The 22,008-nt window shown below is 44.0% G+C and overlaps 1 protein-coding gene across 1 annotated transcript; it reads right to left on the minus strand.

Moving 5' to 3' along the window:
• Nucleotides 1-367: 367 nt before the first annotated feature.
• On the minus strand, nucleotides 368-17,156 carry MFSD6 (major facilitator superfamily domain containing 6). The gene is made up of 6 exons (XM_009865843.1): nucleotides 15,613-17,156; nucleotides 10,243-10,340; nucleotides 5,414-5,575; nucleotides 4,770-4,868; nucleotides 2,867-3,147; nucleotides 368-587 (listed from the first exon to the last, which is right to left on the minus strand). Exons 1-6 carry the CDS (start codon nucleotides 17,154-17,156, stop codon nucleotides 405-407), a joined length of 2,367 nt encoding a protein of 788 aa, XP_009864145.1. The 3' UTR covers nucleotides 368-404.
• Nucleotides 17,157-22,008: the final 4,852 nt, after the last annotated feature.

The raw sequence follows: 22,008 nt of genomic DNA on the forward strand, positions 1-22,008 counted from the left end.
GAAAACTCGGTGCCTCTCTTTTCATTTCGTCTCACGCACAAAGAAGACAATTAGCCCATCAAGTCAGACACTCGGCGCCTCAACAGCTGAGGGGTGGACTCCCTTTTTCTATGGCCTGCAAGGAAATCTCATAGCGCTTGGCTCGGCTTTGGCAAAGCAGCCAAGACTTCTTCCTACCGTTAGATCCGGCCACATCCCTTCCCTCAAGAAATCCGAACTTTCGGCTTCCCTGCTCACATCCGCCCTGCGTAGTCAGAGGAATATTCTTTATAGAGTTAAAAGCTTGCACTGCGTCACGTTATGATCGTTAAGATGAAGGAAGTCCTACTTTTGAGCTCCTACTCCAGCGTTTCCCAGGTGAGAAGCAGAATTCCATGCACTGGATTTGAGAAGATGAGCGCGTCTCAGGGCCCTGCAGGAGCAGGCTGAGCGTCATGATCCGACACGACGTGGTCGCCGACTACTTGGGAATCTGATGTTGCCGTAGGTGTTGGTGCTGAACAATTTCCGGACTGCCCAGAATTGGTTGGATTTTGGGGTTGTCTCGTGGAGCTGGCTGACGAAGCACTGCAATTCTCACTGATGTTCTACAAGAGAGGGGAAAGGATTGCCTGCCAAAAGTGAACAGAAAGCCTCCCAACGCTAGCCCCGGCGGTACAGCCCCGATGCATTCAGGCACTTCTGGAAAGTCACAAAGCGCTTACTTTGAATGCCCGCAACAAAACAAATCCAACTTAAAGAAGCAAAGCAAAAGTAGAACATTTAAACCCAGAAGACACTAAAAGCAAGCAGACAGTAGCTTACCTTCCATCTCTTTTCCTAACTGCACTTTCCCAAGAAGCATGCAAAAAATAAACTTGTTGTGTTTCAAGGGGGAAAAAAACCAAACAATTAACTGGACTTCAACGCGTTCGGACAAGATCATTCTGTTGACCAAACAACTTATACAATTCTTTTCATGCTCCTTACATACAGTTTTCCTCAGTAGTTCCCTCCCTCCCCAAGATACTGCTCAGGCTTCCTGAATGGCAGAACTGTTGGTGGTGCTGATGTACAATTCCAGCCAGTCCACCCAAAGGGACATTACCGGGGAAAGCAGGAGCACGTCCCAGCACCCGTGACACTCCCTCGGGCTGAAACAGGAAGACTTCACACTAACGCGTGTGACATTAGAAGATGACACACCACCTACAGTTATTTGTTTCGCACTGAAGACTAAAGAATATGGCAAGTACGTCCATTTGCTTGAAGGATTAGAAGCAAGCAGTAGCAAAATCGAGCCAAAAATCTTCGTTTCCAGAAATCCTAGTTTCAGCCTTTTAATATCGCCAGCCTAAAATACATGGCTGAGCACAAAATGTGAAATGTTTCAGAGCAGGTTTGGCATTTGGGGGCACTGAACGAGGGATAAGAGATTCTGGAGAAGACAGATGATGAAGAAAACAATGGAATGGAGCGCATTAAATTTTGGCACATCGACAAGAACTGCTTTTAACTCAGCATCGTACTTTCACAGGAAGGAAAGAGTAATGAAGACATCCTGTGCCACAGAGAACAGGCACGAAAGCCTTCCTGGCCTCTTCACAAGTGTCGGTGAAGTGGCTGCGTGGTGTCCAACTGCGCTGAACGAGTCCTTCTCAGACACCACACAACTGCAAAACATTTTCTTGTCGTGTTCACTGCTTCTCTGATTCAAAAGGGGACAGCTTATACTAACCAAGCCCCTGAGGACATGGGAAACGGAGCAGTTTGTCAGGACAAATTACTCTGATGTCAGAGACCCTGCAATATCTTCTCCGTCACTTAAAAAACCCACGTTCTCTGACTCAGGGCAAGTTCAAAAACAAACAAAAAAACCAACTGACCTAAAGCAGACATACCTGTAAACATCTTTTCAAGAATAAAGACAAATAAGAACAGCAGGAGGTGGCTGGCCAGCTGAAATTCCAACACGCTCTGCTCTGCTGATTCACACTCATGTCCCAAATTACCCATTTCTAAAGACAGCAGTTGTGGAAAAAGCATTTCTGTGTTTACGCCTACTGGGTGCATAAGAAGGAACATCACCCACTCCTTCCAGCCAGGTAAACACAGCGGTTTTGGCATTAACCACGCTGATCTAAACCCTGCGCTGACAGCATCTCCCTACTTGGCTTGAGCCGTGCGCTTCAGACCCACTCCTAAAGGCACGTCCAAAGCCTTAGAAGACACAGTTCAAGCCCCAAGCCTGTCCAATCACTGGCAAAGCTATTAAAAGGTATTCTGGGGGGAGACTGGGCAGAAGGGTAACGGTGTAAAGCACCAGCAATCAGACATTTTAAGTCATGGAATGGCTCTTAGCTAATGTAACTCTAGGTTAAGGAAAAAAAAGAGATGAACTTTATTCGAACAGAAGGCTCTGTAGCCCATCTGAACACCTGTTTCTGCAACAATGCAGACCCCTGACAGCACCACACAAGGAAGCAAAACTAAAATTAAAATATCATTTTACACTCTGTTAAGGAGCTGTGTGACTCCGCGTTCAGTTATCACCCTGCAAATTTTGCAAAACGCATGGCTCGCAGTTCCCAACCAATATGAAAACCAATGTAAACTTAAAAGGAATTCAAGGATGTCCAAGCCTGTAAACCAGATTGTCTTTTTACATGTCCCCTCTCCAGGAAGATAATCCTTGCAAAAATAAAAAAAAATACTATACATAGCAAACGACTCTACTTCACGCAGTATTTCAAATCCTGTGTCATAGCTCCAATTTGTTACAAGCTAAGCAGAGAATACCTGCTGGGTACTAACAGATATACAAAGCTGTCAAGGTTTTCAAGCATCTGACAAACATGCAAGAACTCCCTCCACGTTAGAAGATTACCTGCAAAGGCTGGTTCTCGGGAGCTGGATTGCTTTTGGAGAGTTGAACCATCTCTTTTATCTGGTAGACAGCATAAGCTAAGGTGACCCAAGGAGAAGTGCTGATGCCCCAGGCAGGCTTGTTCACATCCTCTTGCTCTTCCTGGTGTTTAGTTTTCTTCAGGGGGAGTCTGGGCTCAGCCCGAGGCAGGATATCTTCTGATTGCTGTTGGACCAGGTCAATGGTTGCTATGGGAACAGGACTGGAAGGCACTGGGATCCTTTCCGCCAGCATTGTCTTTTCTGAAGTTGGAAACAAAACAATCACTAGCAAAACCCAACAAGCTTAAAAGAACAATGAACGCTAAGTGTTTCTTGCTTTCGGAACGCAGTTATCGCTGTGCTGAGAGCAGAACGCTGGCACAAACAGGCAGGAGCGTGACATGCCATGATCCAGTCAGGGAATCGCAACGCGGATGCGGTCGCAGAGGCAAGGCTGTTGTGCAGCTCCAGCCAGGTGCGTTACAGGGCTGCGTAACCAGGAGGGGCTAGGGAGTCTGAAGGTGTCCATGTTCCCAGCCAGCTCTCAGCAATCCGTATGTTAATGTTACATGCAAATTTAAAAGAAGTCATTCTCACGTTCTCTGCAAATTGAAAATTAGTCTTTCAGAGCGGCAGCAAACTGCTTTCTCTGCGTAAAGCTTGCACCTTACAACTGCTCATCCTCATAACTCAACGCTGGCTTCAAACAGGAACCACTCGGAGAAGTTCCATGGATCACAGCACCAGAACAGACGTTTCTGACCTTAAAACTTCAAAACCTATTGACTTGTCTTAAAGAAGCTGTTTCACATCTTTATCACAAACCATCCCTCCATAGTTACTATGGAGCTAGCTAGTCAGCGAGAAAAAAAAAACCACAAACAAACAGGAGTGGCACACTGGAGGAGACAAAAGCCCTGTCACAGGGTTCCAGGTAAAGGAAGAAATCCTCCCAACAGACCTTTATATCTAAGGTCTTCCGATAACCTGAAACAGTTTTCACAACTGCCTCAAAATGTCACCCATAAGATGATTGTCACGGCCCAACACAACGCGCCTTACAATGCCGAAAGGTCAGAGTATTTATATGCCAGAAGTAACTCAACAGATTATTAGATATTTTTAGTAATAGCTCTGTGTTCTCTATGAGTCTGTATAGAACACATACTGTAAATTTCGAAAAAATATATTTTTTTGAGGAGAAATATTTTACCAATTAAAAGATCTTTTTTTTTCAAAATTACAAAATCGTATTTTGTTTACAGACTCTTAGATAGCACTGGGTATTTTAAGCAACGTCTGGATGTTCTCCAGTAGCAAAGAAGCGAAGAGACTAACGCTGCACACACTTGACCACATGCTTCGTTTTACTCACCCAACCAGTCTGGCTGAAAGCAACCTAATTATTGTCAGGCTTAAAATTAAGACACACGCTGTAAAGATGGGCAGCGTGTATTACATGAAGACCAAAGACTGCAACAAACTAAACAGCATTAAGCCACTAAGAACAAACTACTCCGTTGTAGGTTCACATGTAATTAACCAAAAGATGATGGGAAACTGATGCAGCAAATACCCTTTTCACCTTTCCAGATCGCGACTGACCTAAGTGACTCCCAGAATGGAGAGGACATACAGGTAGTAAAATACGTTACGCTTTCCTCCTATCAACAGCCAGGAACTTAACTTCTTACAGCAGCAGCGCGCCGCTTCTATTTCTATGATTGCTCAGAAAAAAACCTTCTCACTTGAAAACAAACTGTTTTGTCAAAATCCATGTAAAGGCACCAAACTTACAAAATCAAAGCTGCAGGGAGCAGTTTCAGAGATGCCTTATTTCACTAGCTCTGATTTTGTAGTGTCTCCGGGACGTGAATATTTACCTTCTTCTTCGTCAGGAACCAACAGCCACTGGATCAGTGCAAACAGAAGCAGAATCACTAAACACGCCATCCCTATTCCTCTGAATGTGGCAGCAGGACCTGTAAGGAGATTTATTTTTCTTTCTTTTAGTAAATTGTCAATCTACTCAATCAAATGAGTCAGCTTTATGCGCTCCTTAGGTATAAATTGTCCCGTGTAGACTCTTATGAGCTTGTTTCATTACATCTTCCTCCCCCAACACTTTTTCAACATGCTTTGCCAAGGGTTTTTAACCAAGTAATTAGATTCTCATTTGTTCACCGAGAGGCTGCATAGTTATCAACTTATCCTCTCACAAAGGATTCATTCATCTTACTTACAGATCAGGTTGGAGATGTGCTGACACAACACTGAAAATATCTAGGCACAACATATTTAATCCATCTGTAATGCTGCCAGGACAAGGCAAAAAGCACCCTGGTCTGAATTCAGTGCTGACCTTGCCGGGACAGGGCGCCTGGACTGGAGATCTCCTGAGGCCCTTCCTGGCCTAAGCAGTTCTACGATTCCATGATTTATACAAAACAGTTTGCTCTTTTAAAAAACAGCTTGAGCCGGTTGCTCAGTAAAAGCAGTAAATAAAATAAAGCCAATCGTTGCTTACCGAAGTAATTGACCAAAACCCCTCCAATCATAGCCCCGCAGCCTCTGCCCAGACCCAGGTGGAGACCTTGCAGGATTCCCTGGGCTGACGTCCTCAGCTCCGGAGGCACCGCCGCGCTCAGGTACGAGATGCAAGCTGCCCAGATGGCCGCGTGCGTGACACCTGGAGAGACAAAACGTCGTGAGGAGGACAGGAACCCGAGCGACCTAACGCGACACCAGAGCACCTGCGCTCAGCAGCTGGAGCACACGAGGGAGAAAAACCACAAAACCCCTTCACTGACAACTGCCCGTGGGCTACAAATCAGCTTTTGGCAACGCGATGCTGGCAACCGAGATGCAGGGAGACGCGATGCCTCCTTCTTCTGCAGAGCCTCTCAATAGCTCTTTCTCCCTCTTAGATGACCTCACTTCACGAGACACAGCCCCTAGGAAGATGAAATAAAGTGCCTTTAAAGGGCTCCTGGCTGGATTCCTTGTCCCTTCAAGGGCAGCTCGTGGCCTTTGAAGCATGGTGCTGACTTCCCAAGCTGCAGGCAATTACAGCATCAATGCCTCTCAGCAGTCTCCTCGCCGCCACAGGTCACAAAATCCACAGAGCATCAAAGACATCCGTGTCACTTCAGAGAGAAGAATTCATCCTCTCCTGCCCTTCTTCCCCCCAAACCAACTGCCCCCAAGCAAAGCCCTCCTGAACTGAGCAGCGACGCGCTTTGCACGCTGGAACTAACTGGAACTAACACTAGGTTCAGGGTTACGAATAAAGGGTGTTTTCTCCCCGCGCAGAAGGCGGCCAGCCAAGGGGCAGGCCAGGGAATCACAGAATCCTAGAACAGTTCAGGTTGGAAAAGCCCCTTGGGATCATCGAGTCCAACCATTAACCCTACACTACAAGGTCACCCCTAAACCACATCACCCAACACCACATCTAAGCGACACTTGAACACATCCAGGGATGGCGACTCAACCCCCTCCCTAGGCAGTCTGTTCCAGGGTCTGACCACTCTTTAATTTCTTCCTAATGTCCAGCCTAAACTTGCCCTGTTGCAACCTGCAACCATTCCCCCTGGCTCTGTCCCTAATTACGTGTGAGAAGAGACCAGCACCAACCTCTCTACAATGTCCTTTCAAGTAACTGTAGAGCATGATGAGGTCCCCCCTCAGCCTCCTCTTCGTCAAACTGAACAGACCCAGCTCCCTCAATCGCTCCTTGTAAGGTCTATTCTCCAGAATGACCATGAGGACCAGGCTGCAGGTGGAGCCGTCGCCTCTGAGCCACCAGTGTGATGGGTTTGGTGTGGAGCGGGTTAGAAGAGGGCAGGAAAAAGGCAGGGTTGTGGAGAATCACAGAATCATAGAATGGCCTAGGCTGGAAGGGACCTTAGAGATCATTTTAATCCAGCCTCCCTGTCGCCAGGGACGCCACCTCTCGACTAGATCAGGCAACACACGGGGACCAAACGGGAATCGAACCCGCAACCTTAGCGTTGTTAGCGCTACGCTCAACTGACTGAGCTAACCGGCCCCCCAAGCTGGAAAACCAAACAGTTCCGTAGCTTGTTGCACATTAAGTACGCCTGAACTATTTTGCCACCCTCGGATTGAGCGGGACTATTTTTTCTCTTACTTGAGGGGTAGTAAAAATAGTCATCACAGCTCGTCAAATGCCTAAGCTCTACTGCCTTGGTTTTAAAAAAATATGTTGGCACAACCAATGATTCAGTCAACGTGTTTCTGTCCTCTGCACTTGACTTATTAATGAATAGCTGGACACTCAATAATTACTTCAGCATTACTCTGGGTGATCCTGCTCTGGCAGGGGGGTTGGACTAGATGATCTTTCAAGGTCCCTTCCAACCCCCAATATTCTGTGCTTCAGGCTGAAGACTCCTAAGAGCAAGAAAACATGTGTACTCCTAAGAGTAACTTGGATTTTGCTTAGCTATAAAATGATAAATAGCACTGTATGGAATTGATATGGTTCAGGCACAGACGTGTTAGATATCCATGAGGCTGTACAGTTCCATTTTATAGCAAATCTAAATAAAAATTTTTCAAGCTTTGGGTTTGTAAAGATTGCACTTATACACTGAGGAGCTGCTTTTCGTAACAGTATATCATCCTGCACTTTACAGCAGGAAGAGTGCATTTTACCTTACCATTTACAGTTTAAGGCTTTAAAACTCAAGAGACTTTTGATGCAAAAAACTCAGAGCTTTAAAATATCTGATTTTTTTAATGTAGATCCATGCATGCATTGGAAACAACAACCAAGAACTGTCCCAGTAACAGAGCAAAGCCAATCTAATATAGATAATGTGGTTTTGGTTTAGGAAGGATATAAATTAATGTAAAACATTCAGTCAAGTTTTAAAGGAGGCAAATAAAAAACACATCAGAAATTATGTGAACCGTGACCACTGTATTTGCTTGGAAACAAAAGGCTGTAACTTAACCAGCAGGTTCTTGGAGGTTTTTTTCACCTTTAGGAGGCAACCCAGACAGACCAGAGGGCTCCCAGTTCCTCTGAAAACAAACCCAGATCTTTAAACCAGCGGATTTCACCTGCCTTCCGAGGTACGGGCTTCTCAGTGGTTTGGGTGTTGTGCCTTTTTTTTAAAAGTATGTGTACATTACTAACATGACTTTTATTACAACTGTTTATACAACAGTGACTATTTGGAACGGTTTTTAGAACAACTTTTCTAAGCAGTCTGGCCTGCATGACTGCTAACCACAGTTCTTTGACAGAGAAGGTGCTCGCAATACATACGTTGCGACGTTTGCTGAAACCTCTAACCACCGTTTCATCACGCGGGCTAGAGTTCCAACAAGTCTAACCACCCCAGTGTTGTGCTTCCAACAACAACGTTTAGCAAACTTTGGATCATTTACATAGAAACCAGGAGCCGAAGACGTGGGGAGCCAAATTTATTTCAAGAGTGATACATCCTGATTATTGCCAACGACCCAGGCCCTTGCTGTAACTGGAGCATCAGTGGGAGCCACTTTTTAGAAGAACACTTGGTTCTGACCTTGCTGGACAGCTGTCAGGCGACAATAGCTCGTTTTCAGGCTATTAACGTAGTTCTGTAATTTAGAAAATTCCTGTTGTCCAAATCAAAGCTGGACCATTTATTTAGAAAAACAAATCGCAGCTAACTAGCACGTCGCAACCAAATCTGTTAAGAGCAAAATGCTCACGTGTGTGCCGACTGATGACATATATATTACACACTATACGCATTTGCCTACAAGCACTTCTAGAAATTTTCAGTGATTAAAGTTATTTCTGGTTTGTTTTTAAATACTCCTAATCCTTACATACGAAAAGCAGCTACAGCTCTCACCTCCCCGTCAACAACCCCACTTCACAAAAATAAGAGCTTCCACCTCACCAAATTTCATTAAGGCGTCACCTCTTCTCCACACTGACAGATTCAGTGGATGTGTAGGAAAGAAAGCAGAACCCGGAACAAAAAAAAAAAAAGGATTTGGTAACTGCTGCAAAATAAGTAGTCAAGGAGAGGTTAAAACGGGTAAAAGAATAAAGGAAGAAAAAAAAAGTCAACAGTAGAGAAAGTCTGGCCGATAAATTTATGAGGAAGTATTCCTCATAAAAACCCCACCAAAACAGCTCCCTCATATCCTTGTTGTAAAAACCAACGTGCATGTTAAGCTTGCTGTTGTGCCAGTTTTAATACAATAAATTGGTTTTGTTAGCAGGGAGGGAAGGAGCCAGGACACGGCTTTCTTTCTATGTTTACGGAGAGATCTACAGAGAGCTCCCTCCTGGCAATTTTGCAACTCCAATTAAACCTACCTCACAGAGATTTCTGCAATATAGTAGAAAAAGTTACACAAATTCAAATTATGCTGGACGTAAAAGAATACAACTTCTCAGTATAATCCGTGGCAGATTTTTAAATTAGTATTGTACAAAGCCAAAATACTGGCTTTAATAAAGATGGTACAATTATTTTTAAAAGGCAGGGAGAACATTTTCTGTATTGAAATTAATCGTTCTCTTGCAAGCTTGCAAATTCAAATATTTCAGTATTCTTCAAATACTGAAGAAACAGAAAGTATAATAGTTCAGATTTTACCTCGTTTTGAGAAACGGTACCGCACTACAAAGACATCAAAAAATGTCACAGCATTTAAATTAGAACAATTTATACTTTAGCATCGCAAGGAAAATCTTAAAGACTTCTTTGACAACATGATTTGAGAGCAGGGCTCAAATTACTATTCACAGGTCACACTTCTGTCCTAATAAATGTAGTTAAAAGGGCAACTGTCTTAAAGAAGCTCTACTAGCACGGACAGAAGTTACTGAAAGAATTTCCTCTCTGGCAATTAAAAAAATAATAATTCTATAGTCTAAAGGTACAGATTGAACAATAGCACTGAAAAACTAGAAATATTTTAACAGATACAGAATGACCCAGACTGTGTTCTTTTTTTTATTACTTCCTTTTATTTCCGTGGCATCCTCTCAAGAACCACAGCCTTTTGCATTTAACAAAGTTCACATTCCTCACCGAACAGGATTTGCAGTAGATGTGTGCCCAGCTCAGGCTTCTGTCTCTTTGTGTAGTTAAAGGGCGTGTTGCTCTCGCACAGTTCTTTTGGAGTAAACAGAGAGCTGTGCACAATCAAAGGCAAACCCACCCCGCTGACGTCAAATAGTTCCCAAGACAAACAGTAATTTTTGATGAACCCGGGGATTCCGGGATAGTTGTGGTCAAAAAAAAAAGAGAGAAATGGCAGATTTTTGCTTAATATCGCAGGTCACTCGAGAACAAGGAAGCACCTGAAGGCCCTTACCTTGAAGCACTTCCATCGGAAGAACGGTCCAGGCATTTTCCAGGTACGAGATGTAAATGTACCGAGCTGTATTACAGGCCAGACCAATATAAAGCACTCTAAAAGAAGAAAGGGAAAGACCAGTCAGGATAGCCTGCACTTGACTTTTTTACTATGTACAATGCAACTCACTGCTTCCAAAATCATTTGCACATGTATAGTCTGCTGGTCTTTAAAATATTCACTTGACACGAAATACATTCCCTAAGCCCCACTCCCAAATGTAAACCCTCCTTTTGCCCGCTCCAAACACCTATTCAAAATGATGCTGAAGTTAAGTCTCTCTTCAAAATCCTACTGGAAAAAATTTTCCAAGGGACAGCAGATCCATTGGGCTTTTAATCAAGTTCCGTAGTTCCACGGGACTGCACATTCAGGATCCTTCCCAAACAGTCTTCTAGCCATTCGGAGATTCATTCTCCCATTTTAATCTAAGCCCGGTGCAGGTTTGTATTAGAGTAATTAACTTCAGCCCAATTAATATAAGTTTATAGTCCCAGTATCTGAAAACTGCTCAGAACTACTCCAAAAACACATCCCACAGAAGCAATATGGCTTTTAACAACATGCCTCAGGATAAAACTTAACCAGCCTGTTGAAAAGCAGCAGATGCTGCATCTCAGAATGAAGAGTGGGGAAAAAAAAGCTCTTAACAACAGTTTTCAAACAATGAAGCGCAAAGCCTAGCTGTGCACTGCACTTCCCACTGCACGTTTATGACCTTTCCCTCCCAGTTTTCAGGTTTGGTTCAGCCTACTTCTGGCGTGGTTATTAATCCAGCTATCTTCCTCGGATTTTTAGATACCTCTCAAAAAAAAAAAAGAAAAAAAACCCAACAAAACCAAGCCTTAATTCAAATCATGTTTTTTAGCTTGAGAAAGGATGCTACAGCAACCTTTAAAGATTTTTTTTTTAATTTGTTGTCCAAATGTGGCTTCCTGTTCAACTCCCAGTTTAGCACAAGAGACACAAATGCAATTCATAATTACGATGCGAATGGGCTGCTTACTCTCTGCACTATGTTTTTAGTTAATTTTTCTACGAAAGCACGCCGAGATTTAATCAAACGGTCCATAGCCACTGAAAAATCTCCAGTGAGGTGCAATCACAAAAACGCAGCACCTTGTTGAGATGTGAGGTCTTCAGATATCCACGTTGACAGCTAAAAGACCTGTACCACAGTTTTCATCGGGGCAGCGGTATCACCAGACATTTATAATGATAAAGGCAGGGTTGTAACATTTCACAGCGACGTGGGTTTACAGAGGATGGTGTATTTTACTGTCAGCAAGTTAGGGAAGCTTGCAGGAAGGGTCCCCCCCTATCCCAATCACACATCAGACCACGAACGGCTGGTTTAAGCCACCTTTAGTCAACGCAAGCCCAAGCATTCACCGAAGAAAACATGAGAAGTGACGAAAAAGTTTTGTTATTATACGATAAGGAGAACAAACTTCTCCTCTGTGCCAAGCATCATTAATTTCGTCTTCCCCTTTAATCAATCTGTCATGAACAAGTAACTCCGTTCCTCTCACAGCCGCAACTCTTGGGGGTACAAAGGAATCCCCTCCCCATACACTTGTTTTTCCTCCCCAGCAGGACAGATGTGCCCAGCTGTCTGCTCAGGAGCCGCTCTTGCCAGCTTCATTTTATGTTCGGCGAGCAAAAGCCTTGCCTGCACACCAAGAACTTTCTTCTCGTCTCAGCTGTTCCCTGGTTAAAGAGGTTGGACTAGATGACTTTTAAAGTCCTCTCCAGCCCAACGCATTTTATGATTTTGTGATTCTGCCCCAGCCACAGAGACGTGCTTTCCCCCCATTTCATAGTTTTTCCTTCACCACTAACACACTTGGCTACAAGTGCTTCTCCACCGTACTACATCTGCGGAAAGATCTGGATTCTGAGTTTAAGATCAGCAATTTAGGCAGGTCCTACCTCTGAATTTGTTAGAACATGTACAGAGTTTTAAGTGAATTACAGTTTATGAAGATTTCTATCCTTACGCTTTTGGAGGGGTATGCCATGCGAGAACCGTTGGGTATTTATAGCCTTTTCACAAATGTATTTATAATAATCCCTTTGGCTCTTTGGAAAACGGATACAGGCGTTCCTTGTGCATCCTTCCCAGAATAGCCACAGAGACACCAGAGTCAACGTCCACGTTAAACATTTGGAGCTCTGAACCTTTATTCACGTTAAGGAGACCAAGCTCTTTCCAGCCACGACTCCCAGGCTGTGCTTCCTGTAAAAGCTCACACGCTGGAATTGTGGTCAGACAATCACATGGCAGCTTAACCTCGAGCAGGAGGTTATTCTCAAGTGATGAACATCATCCTCCTAAACTCAACGGCAGTTATGAGCGCTTCTACACCGTGTACCATTCGACAAGGGCGTCGAAATCTCTGATAGCCAGTTCTGTACACATTCCCATCGCAACACTCTCTTGTGGCTTTCAGCACACTTCCGGATGGCTTATCAAACTCTTCGGTTTACTTTTCAGATGCAAATCTACTCTGTCATCTCTCAGAAGGTGGCTGGAGGAGACAAGGCAAACACATCCTTCTATATATCTGCAATAAATCTATATCATAGAATCACAGACTGGCCTAGGCTGGAAGAGACCTTAGAGATCATTTAATCCAACCTCCCTATCATGGGCAGGGACGCCTCTCAACTAGATACATCTATATATCTGCAATATCCCCTCGTAAATTTGTACAATCACCCAACAGCTCTCTGGCTGAACCGATCACTGTTGTTAATGTAGTTAATGAAGTCAGAAATCAGACAATTTAACTAGCACACATTTAGCGCCGTCACGCTTGAAGTGCTTGGACAATAATCTGAGCGTCGGTTTTAAAAAAATGAAAACAGAACAGGTTTCAAAACATTGTAAGGATCTTTGAGGCCAAACATACGGTGGTAGAAACAGAAAGCTTTACAAGGCTAGAAAAGGAAAACCGAGCTTCTACTCGCCAAGGGAGTAAAGCCTGTTTTCCTGTAGTTCTCCAAAATACAGTCGCTAGCACTTCTTCCTGCTGCTGGGACAGTGCACGCAGTTCTATTCCCCATGCCTGTCTTCAGAGATTTAGGACAGGAAGGAAAAAAATGAATGATAATGTTAAAATAAATACTGCAGAAAGACTGTCTACATCTAGGACTCCTACCAACCCAGGAAAAAGAAGAGTGCGATAAGCTTTCTAATTTATTTTCTAAAAAACCCCACATTACTGACAGAAGTCAATGAAAAGCGAGACAATCTCAGCATCGAAGTCATCTTACTGACGGAGACGTCAAGTCACCGTCTCTCTACCTGTGAAATAATCACAGCTAGCTGGGGATTAAGCGGTGCTTCTGTCTGATTTCATACAAGACCCTACAGCAGAATTCTCGCAAGCATGTAACTGCTTTTTTATGCTAAACAAGAAATTTTGAGCTACTAAAAATAAATAAATAAATACTAAAAAAACTCAAGCTATTTTAAATGCTTCGCTAAGATGGATCCAAGAAGGACACAGAGTGCTATTGGTTCTTATTAATGGGAGAATGACTATCTGTACTTCAAGGCAGCAGCCATACGCAGAAGTATCAAAGAATATAAGCTATGAACGCCTATACATTCCTCTTTAAAAAAAAAAAAAACAGTTTTTCCTCCTCTTGAACAAACCAGGCGTTACCCAAAGTTCAAAAAGCACAAGAGAGGCAGGCAGCCAGGAGGAGCCGTCTCATAGACTGCGATGACTAAACACAGGTAAGCATTATATCACATTAAAATATGACTAATGTGCATTTCCCAGCTGTAAGAATAAAGCAGGTTGTTTTGCTGCAAACAGGAGCTACCATTTCAGCAACTTAATCTTGATCCAATCTTGGCTTCACAGGGCAAAGAAAAGAAAAATTCTTTACATCATCCGTCTTTTTACTGGCTCCTGCTCTCCTCCTCTATTTCATCTTATTCACAAGCCTACCACTCTTGTTTTTCATTCTTTCTCTAGCTGAAGCCTGAATTTTGTACTGTAAGTCCATGCCCAAGCTATCTTTAGCTGTCAAGACTGTGATCAGTTCTTGCCACTCCTCCATCATCACACCCTTCCTCCAGTCTTTTGTCAAATTCAGAGATTAAAAGACTGATTCAAAATAAAGAAGTCCTCCTCAGTTGAAAGAAGGACAAAAAAATCTTTTAAGTGATCTCTCAAATTACTGTGCTAAACATCTGAAGCAGTTTTAGTAGAGGTCTAGCAAATTCATCGAAATAAAATCAAAATAAAAACCAAAGAGCAAACCCGCAGAAGAGAACGCACAAAAAAGAATAGTGCAGGCAGCTCTAAAAAATACTTGGATCTCGGTGACTGTACGATTACAAACGGGGCATTTGGAAAGGACGTGATGCTAACAGCACACAGAACTCTGCGCTCAGCTGCACAAAGTACCCGAGTAAATATATACAGAAAAAACCCCACACCGACAAGAAACAACCTTTACAACTTCATTAACTTAGCTCCCCTCATCTTTCCTCCCCTGAGCAGTGAAGGGATTTGGAATGCGCAGAAACCAGGTCAGTTGTGAATTTAGTGGAAAACAACGCTCACTAACACGCTGGACGCAGTCCCTTGGCCTGACACGAGGCAGAAACCGCAGGAGAAGCCCCGCACAGGCGACTCGCCAACGCACACGGCTGCAACGGAAGGAGGAGCGCGAGGAACCGACCCAGTGAGCGACACTACCAGGCTGCAACCTCATTCTGCCAACACCCCGGGTCTGATTACAGGGGCATGTGCACAGGAGGTGCTCACCTCGCTGCTTCAGCTCAGCCTCCTCCTCCTCCTCCTCCCCTCTCTGTGCGCAAACGACATCTTTCCAGGCTACTGGGGGTGTGGAGAGGGCAAAGAAGTGTGTCGCCCTAACCCTCGACACAAGGAGAAGCATGCTAAAGCAGGAGGTTTCCAGAACGCTGCTATTCACAGCGGGGGAAAAAAGTAAAATTACTGGTATTTGTATGTCAAAACAGACAATCTTTGTGTGGGTGGCGATTTGTAAAGATCTCAAACAGGGTTTAGAATCACTGAACCAGGATGTCTTCTAAACTGTCGGCAAAAGGTCATGGTGCCAGGCGCAGACTAGCATGCAACTCAGACCCAAAGGAACCATTTCAGAGCACTTTTAACTCCTAAGCTGATAATAAAAATCTCCATCAGGCAAGCAACATAACCGAGCAGGACTCTGGAATTTTAAATGAAAAGCATTAGCTGAAATTTTACTTTGTAACGCGAAGGCTAGGCCTGAAATTCAACATTTGTCTGTACAACTCTTGACCGATCGCTAACGTCTTACCTGATATGACCAACCAATTCGATCAGTTTGTGGCTGAAGAAGTAGGCGGTCAGCTCGGACACGTGGCTGAGCACAGAACAAACTCCGAAGAGAGTGGTGGTGCCGTTCAGGTCTTCCAAGTGCCAGTAAAGAAAGGTGAACACGAAGCCGTACCCAAACCCCATGAACCACGCCACGAAGAGCACGGAGCCGTACTGGATGCTACACAGCAGTTTGATTAGGTCCCAAAAACTGAAAGCCTGCGACTGGCTTGTACTGGTGGGAGTGTTATCAGAGGAATTGCTGGAGGCATTTCTGTCCACCTGCGAGACCTCGGCCTCTTTTCTCTTACTCTCATCTTGCTTGAAGTGCGCATAATGAAAGCGAAACTGGGTGGCCACGATCAGCGCCATCGTCATCAGAACGCCAAAAACAATGAAAACTATCCTGTAGTTCTTGTACTCAGGAGCTTTACATCCTTGACCTTCGATGGCGACTTCGGTGTGGGTGTAGTCAATGCCAATTCCCACGGAGAGCATGGCCAGCCCCCAGCCCAGGGAACCCCACATGCGCTGCAATCCATAGCGGTCCCGGTGTTTGCCGAGGTACTGCAGAGTTACGGTGTCCACAATAGTAACAGAGGAAGCACTGAAAAATTCCCCTATTATGACAACCAGCAGGATGAGCAGAAAGATGGCTTCGACTTCTTGCTGATCGTAAACGAGCACGGCTTGGTCCGAAGGCATCGGCTTCGCGGTGACGGAGGCTGGGGTGGTACTTGGCGTCGCGTTCCCTGGGGAGACGGGGCTAGTGGTGGTGTTTTTTGGAATTAAATGGGTACTGTTTTCCAAGACAAACTCCACATCGTTGCTCTGGGTAGGTAACACGAATGTTATTTCCGGATTAACTGTTCCTGTCGTTTCCAAAGTGACCGGACTGGAAGTGAGCAGGTCTCTCTTCCCACGAACTTTCGGGGACGCAGTACTCGCTGTGGTTAGCAGAGAAGACGTTGAGGCGTTTGGCGAAAGCGTTGTTAAAAGGCTGCTTGCGTTGGTGGGATGTGCTGGGGGAAGGCCCTTTGGTACGCATCTTAGGGTGGCTGGTCTAACAAATCCGATGCCCAGGTTAAATAAAACCCAGCACAACAGCGAAAACAGGAGGACAATCTTGCCCTTCCTGAAGCGATCTGCCACCACGCCCCAGAAGGGAGCACTGCAGAACTCAATGAAGTACCTGATGCCCACCAGAAGTCCGCTCTGACTGGGCGACATGCCCAGCTGCTTGTAATACACGGGCAACAACGGGTAGAGAGAGCCGTACGCAGAATAGAAGAAAAAATAAAAGACCTTTGAGATCAGAAGGTCATTGTTTATTTTGACGCAGTGCTTTTCTAACCAGTCCAGCTCTTCCTCTGCGACAGTGGTTGCTTCCGTCGAAGGGGATTCATTATGGGGTGGCAAGTCTTGATCCTTGGAGATGCCGTTGAAAGGGTCAGCAAGCACATACTTTCTCTTCTGCTCTTCTTCATCGTCGGTTAAAATGGCAACCTTGTCATCAGCTGCCATGGTGTACCGCAAGCATCCAGGATCTGGTGCACTCTCAAGGAACCAGGGCTACCCTGTGAACAAATAAAACGTAACACGGTTAAGGCACCACATGAGCACTGACCTGCAATGCCAGTCATCATGGACAAAGACGGTTCGGTTTGTTACAAGTGACGTTCCTGAGCAGTAAACGCACTATCAGGGTGGAGAAGGCCGTTTGTCCAGACTAGTGGTACATGGCAGCATCACTAAACATGTGTTTTACGACCTATATCTTTCATGTTTAGGACAGAGAATAATTTACATACTCAGTTACTGTGGTGATTAAGCACTAGCATTCGCAAGCCTTTTCTTTCAAGTTGTCTTTTCTCCTCAAGGCTAATTGCTTTATTTCTAGTATTCCCTACTACTACACCAAAGGACAACAAATGATTTCATGATTCAATAATGCAGACACATCATTGTTGGGGTTTTTTTTATTTATCAAAACAAATGACTATCTGAAGCCTCACAATGGCCTTCAAAAGGTTCATCAGTCTCCTCCTGAAATGTGATTTTCTAAGCACTCCACAACCACAGGAAGAACTGGTGGGAGGCTTGAGCTCCTAGGCTGAACGAGAGGAGAGGTGGGAATTAGGACGGGGATTTAAGATTAAAACAAGAGACCCTCAAAATTCGGATGACTACCTCAAAGGCATCAGAGACCTGGGAGCAAAGAAACACAGGGACAGAAAATAAGGACCGGCCTGAAAATGATCTCTTCAAGTGAAATTCTGAAACTGAAGAAAGGTGGATTGGGAGAGACCTGTATGGAAGCTGCTCACAGCAGAGGTAAAAGGTCACTTGAAAACAAATTCACCACTACTTAGACTCTGATTTGGCCAACCTGCCTTCCCATTTAAAAGCAATAAACCAGTCTAATAATCTCAGCTAGCTAAAAGAAACTTTCCTTTCATGGAATAATAAAAAAACAAGCTCTGCCAGCAGGTCACCAGCTCCGAACCACTTTAGGCAACTATTCCTGCTATATTAATTTCCTTAAATTTAACCTAGGAAGACCAGCTCATGTTTCCAGAAGAACCTGCAATTTCTCTAAGAGCACACAATTTTAAAATTGTGAATACATTTTTGAGGAATTGGAACTATTTTCTTCCCATTAGAGGAGCTCTAATGAAATCGCTGTCTTGCATACCTCACCCCCTTAAGATCAGTCATGCATTTACGTATATCCGGTGTCTTGGAATTATTGAATTATAACTCACAATTTATTTAAATACTGACAAGAGATTCGCAAACCGCTGCAAGGCTAATAACAGAAAACAGACTCGAACATCCACAGCACACACACACATACCATCTGACAGAACAAGCCACGGGTACTTTTAAAACCAATATTCCATCAAAACAACCTAAACCTTAGACTTGTCTATCACTGGACTGTGTAAAACTCGACATTAAAAACCCAAACACTCATGAGGTTCGTGCGCATTTTTCACTTTAGAAATGGCATCTCTATGGGATACTATCCACGAGGATCTCTGGTTTCACTTCAGTAGAAAAGGCTGCATCAAAACCTTGGAACCTTCAACATCCATGTATTCAAGGGCAGGAGTTAATCAAAACCATGCCAGCACACAGACTGCTTTTTTCAATTTTCTTTAGAGACAATACGATTGGGAAAAAAAATAATTTCAAGTACCAAAAGATTAGAAAAAGTCCAAATCAAGTTGTTAGAACAGTCAAACGTGAAACACATTTTCTTTGCTCTTGCGTGCTATCTTCAAAAGCCACACAACCCAAACCCAGCAGCTGTCTCGTCAGCTCCTGCAATTTTCAGTTCAGTCAGCCACTTCCACCTGACAGCTGGCAGGACTGTGGGGTTTTTTGCTCGTATATTTGCTCATTTTGGGCTTCTACGGCCGCAAAACAAGCGCCTCTAATGAGTAAATTAGATCAGTCATCATCCGTGCTTTGGTTTCTTTACGCCTCACCTCGCTTTGACAACAAAGCCTCAGTCCTTGTGCAGGGCCCCACTTCTGTCAAGGGGATGGAGCTGAGGTTTCAGTGCTGTTCCTGCGTCCTACCAAAAAGTACACAGTCAAATATTTACAAGTACGCGCTCAAATACCTACAGCAACTTGCTTGTCAGCTCTATCAGAGCTTTACAGCGTCTAATTTTGAAGAATAAATTTCCTCCCCCGTCCCCATGACGTGGCAAAACAGAACTCGCATTTGAACCATGCGGGTATTAGGACGACTTCCTTACAAGCAGGAGTTGGAACTATCCTGATTTAAACAACGCAGCCATATTCCTTATCCCTGTAGATGAGCTCCGAGCCACTTGATTTCATACCAATTACACCAAAGGCTTTCGGCACAATTAGTATTTGAGCTTCCTGAATTCAGTTCCCCTTTTCTGCGGGAATGGGACTTCACTTCTCTAAGTTGTATGAATAGCAACTATATTAAAAATTGCTACACTGCTCATCTTTAAGTTGATGCAGTGTCTTTCCTCCTCCATAAATTACATCTGCCTCAGCATCCGTCTTCTCCTAACCCACTGTGTGAAAGATTAATCCAAAAGATGCGCTCCTAGTATTTTGACTAGAACATCTTGGGTTAGAACACAAAAGAAAGTATATTTCATAGTAATTTCAGTAAATATTTTTCCAGCCTGAGAGTGTTTCATGGGATATTATTAATAACACAGAATATACTCTTCAGAAATATAACAGCGTCAAGACTGGTAGGAGCCATATGGCATTCTTTAATGTTTTGATCACTAGTTTGTTCAGGAGACGGGTTTTTGAAAGCGGTTTTATTATAGCCATTTTTTAAATTCTAAAAATAAAAAGACTGAAAATGAGAAAGCCAACAAAGCAGCATTGTTACTGAAAAATCTACCAAAAAAATTAATCATCTCCAGGGCTTTCCTTCTACTGACAAAAAAAAACCCCCAAGACAGTCAGGGACTGAATGTGCCAGAAATCAAACAGGTGGAAAACCAACATAGTTTTAAGGAAGAGAAGACTAGTTATCTACCGGTTATTTTAACCACAGCCTTCAAAATACTCTATCTTCACGTTGCAAGAATTTTCTTCTGATCCCTGAGCCAGTAGGAGGACAGAAGACAGCACTACCTGCAAGTTCAAAATGAACAACAGAGAACAGGAATGAGGGAGAAAGGTTCAGAGAGTGAACACAATTGATTTCAGCGTGAATTTAAGTTCTAACTCAGCTGAGGCAGAATGGAGCAGGGAGTTTTGGTGCAGACCTGTTGAATGTCATCGATTTGGCCAGGACAAGTGAGACCAGAGAGGTCACAGAGTGCCAACGTCCCTCTGAAAGTCGGGAGGACCAGTTTTGAAGCTCTCTTCCCTAAACTTAGGGTGGGCGCACAGCCATAGAGCGCCCTAGAGCGCAGACTGGAAGAAACTTCTGCGAAACTGTTGAGAAAGCCTCACCAAAGGAAAGGGAAGAGGCGTAGTGAGCGGATGGCACGGCAGACCTATGTCACAACAAAGCACCTTGGTCCTCCCGCGGACAAACGAGCTTTTGTCTTCCCACAGGTTTATGTCTCCAAACCGCCACAGAACTCAAGAGCAGGGAAATGAGTCTTGGTTCCCTCCTCACGCCGATGTGGCTACAAGGCAAGAGATGATTTCATTAAAATCTGAACTGCCCGCTTTCCCCCCAGCCCATGATCCTGGCGTCCGGGCCCAGGAGTGCAAACCTCTCGCTCACAGCTGCGGAGGAAACTGGTGGCCGACCCGGCTTTCTCTGAGCGGGGATTATTCTGCACCATCACTCGTGCTCCGAGTCTGTTTATGCACAATCGCACGCGCTTCCTTTCAGATAGAAAGAATATACTTGTTAACCACAACGCTATTTTTCTTTCAAGCTTTGCACAGACACGATTCTTTTTTTTGGCCCATTGCTTTTTCTCAGTTTCCTGATGTGGATTGCTGCCACCTGGTTTATATCTATTCCTCCAGCAAGTCAAAATCCACTTTCAAACCCTTACGTGCACAACACATCTTCACAGACACAATTCTTTTTTTTAACCCGATTCTTTTTTTTAACCCATTGCTTTTTCTCAGTTTCCTGATGTGGATTGCTGCCACCTGGTTTATATCTATTCCTCCAGCAAGTCAAAATCCACTTTCAAACCCTTACGTGCACAACACATCTTTCATCCACTCATCTTCTGCAAACAACGACAGCAACCTTCCTGCAGACTTGTGCCTTTGAGCAGCTATCGGAGGAACAGAGGAAAAACCGTTTGTCTCAAGGAATTCAGTGCTGACAGCGCAATGGTCATTTTACTGACTGTAACGAGGCTCTCTGGCAGGCAGGTAGAAAGAGGCAAATATGGGCATTCTGCATTTAGTTAAGTATCTTCCTGGCATTCTAGGCTTTTTAAAAAAAAAAATTCTTAAATCGATCCTCAATTTCTCTGGCTCTTCTAGTAATTAAGAGGATTTCAAGGTCAGAAAGGATAAAAAATTAATCAACTCAAGACATTACAGGAAGTTCTGTTCAAAACAAAGGAAAATGATACTTAGCAAAATAATAATACAGTATATTAAAAATACAGCTCTCCTCTTGGAGTCCCAAAACCTTGTGAAAAAAAACAACACCTTAACACCTGCTCTGCATCATCTCAGGAGAGAAAAAAAAAAAAAGCCAATCACAGATCAGACTGGGGTAGCAAATCCCTAAACCTCTTAGGGAAAATATCACGGCATAGTACAAGGCATTAAAACTTCGCTTGCAGACCAACGGAAAGTTAGATTTGGGGTGAAGGACAACTGATGTTTTCAAATAAAGTTTAATTTAGCATACATATCCCCTTCACCAGGCTTTGAGAATT

Source organism: Apaloderma vittatum, unplaced genomic scaffold (assembly GCF_000703405.1).
Source record: "Apaloderma vittatum isolate BGI_N311 unplaced genomic scaffold, ASM70340v1 scaffold14453, whole genome shotgun sequence".
In the NCBI taxonomy this organism is placed as follows: domain Eukaryota; kingdom Metazoa; phylum Chordata; class Aves; order Trogoniformes; family Trogonidae; genus Apaloderma; species Apaloderma vittatum.